This window comes from Sphaerulina musiva (genome assembly GCF_000320565.1).
Source record: "Sphaerulina musiva SO2202 unplaced genomic scaffold SEPMUscaffold_15, whole genome shotgun sequence".
Lineage (NCBI taxonomy): Eukaryota > Fungi > Ascomycota > Dothideomycetes > Mycosphaerellales > Mycosphaerellaceae > Sphaerulina > Sphaerulina musiva.
The window spans coordinates 6,437-8,384 of record NW_016017397.1 but is presented as its reverse complement, the minus strand read 5'-3'; the positions used below and the strand labels follow the sequence as shown (position 1 = coordinate 8,384).

Here is a 1,948-nt window from a genome sequence, read left to right as displayed (position 1 = left end):
GTAGAAGGGGAAAAGAAGAGAATTTCCTGTACTCAATCATAGTGTTACGCTATAACAAGGGTATAGCCAATAGGATATGCCGACATTCTGCTACATCCGAGCTAACCTATCGAAACCCTGGTTCAGGCGTCGCTTGCTATTTACCTATCGCTTCCGCTTCTTAGTCTTAAACTTTAACAAGGGTAGCCAGTCTCTTGTCCTTCTCAACCAGTTCCTCGAGACCAGAAATCGAGAGGCAGAGTTCGTCTTCTTGGAGGAGGAGGAGCAGGATAGCTTCGAGAGTAATACCAGTATACTCTTTTACGCCACAATGGATAAGGCTTTCCATCACTGCTGGCCACATTGTCTGTTCCTTCGTAAGAGAGTTCTCTTTCTCGCACATCTTGTACGCCATCTTTGCGAGATGCTTGTTCTCCTTCATTATCTTTGAAGGCAAAAAGCCGTTAGCTGCATAGTCGTAGGTAGCGGGAATGAGCCAAGAAGGGCCTGGCAATCGCCCTCTATAGTAGGCTTGAGCTTTGGTATCCTACGATAGGACATTCCGGCAAACGGCTCGCTCAATAGGCGAGAAGATCTTATGTAGTAATAGCATTCGGACTTCTTTAATACAAATCTGGAATTGTGATTAGTTTCTGTGGTCGGCAAATATAGTCGGCAGATATTTACCTTCATTGTCTCGCTGCCAACGATTTTCAAGACCTCTTTCATGCCTTTCTCATTTGGTATATCCAGGTTCTCAAGGATAACAATCTTGTCCCAGAAGTGGTGAATAGAAGAGCGCCATTGATTGTAGGCCGTCGAAAAAGTGGAAGAGGATGCCTGGATAGCAAAGGTACCAATGGACTTAGCCCTCGCTTCCTCTATCTGTAGAGTCGAGAATAGATTGAGAACTGATTCCGAGGGAAGGCAATAGTTGCCAAGGCCGCCAACCCCTTTGTCGCACTCCTCGCCAACAGATAGATGCTTCTATTCCTACTCAATCTGGTCTTCTTTCTGGAATGTCAATCGTTCCTTAGAGTCGATATCGCCGAGTTCGAGAAACCAGTCGGCTTTATCAATCTTTGCCTGCTCATCGGGAGGAAGTGTTATACTCTTTCCAGTCTGCTTCTTTGTACTAAATCAGAAGTTAGTACTCAAATCTGCCGACTATATCCGCCGACCACATTTGCACTTACGCTTTTTGATTATACTCCTTTGTATGTATCTTTCTCCAGCCCTCGATAAGTTCCTGTTGCTCATCTTTGGCGAGGCTTTCGAAACTCGTATACTCCTTAATTTGTACCTTTTTGAATCGCGCGAAGGATTCGTTACGCGCTTTGCGGTATCGATCCTGTGCCCTCTTTTCTTCGTCTATAGCGGCAGTACGCTCTCGGTCTCGTAAAGTGTTTAGCTTGAGGGAGTACTCCTCGAGTGACTTCGAGGCTGCGCCGAGCTTTGCGCGCTTGTTTGCTAGTGCCTCTGGGGCATTGCTCTTGCGTTTCGGCATAGTAAGGTTTCTAATATTGGTGTAGTAGTTGAAGAAGAACTCGGTCTGATTACGAAGGTAGGTATCGACGGCGCTAGTGAAGGTACGGAGGTACGGGTGTTGTAGAGGTGTTGTAGTGAGGTAGTGAAGTGAGAGAGAGAAAGTAAATTTACCCCACTAGGGCAATTTAAGGTTTAGGCAGCTGCCGAATCCCGGCATTAGTCACGCCGGGCAACGATACTACCTATCTTTCCGGACTAATAACACTCTACCGCACCACTGTACCGCCGACGTTATTCTAGATAATAAGTATAAGAACTATACGTAAGTCGCCCCCCCTAGGCGTTATTAATTTCGAATATGAGTTGTTATCCGTTCGTTCGCCACTACTAGGATAACTGCTAGCAGGGGTTATATATATATATATATAGTATATAGATATACTATAATTAAAACATATATATATACAAGTATAGATATCTA

At 44.9% G+C, this 1,948-nt stretch overlaps 1 protein-coding gene across 1 annotated transcript; it reads right to left on the bottom strand.

Annotated features, from left to right (window-relative positions):
• Positions 1 to 972: 972 nt before the first annotated feature.
• Positions 973 to 1,486, bottom strand: SEPMUDRAFT_121731 (uncharacterized protein; the record flags this gene model as incomplete). The annotated part of the gene is made up of 2 exons (XM_016901711.1): positions 973 to 1,114; positions 1,176 to 1,486. The coding sequence occupies 2 exons, from the start codon at positions 1,484 to 1,486 to the stop codon at positions 973 to 975; spliced, it is 453 nt and encodes a 150-aa protein (XP_016756042.1).
• Between the last annotated feature and the right edge of the window lie 462 nt (positions 1,487 to 1,948).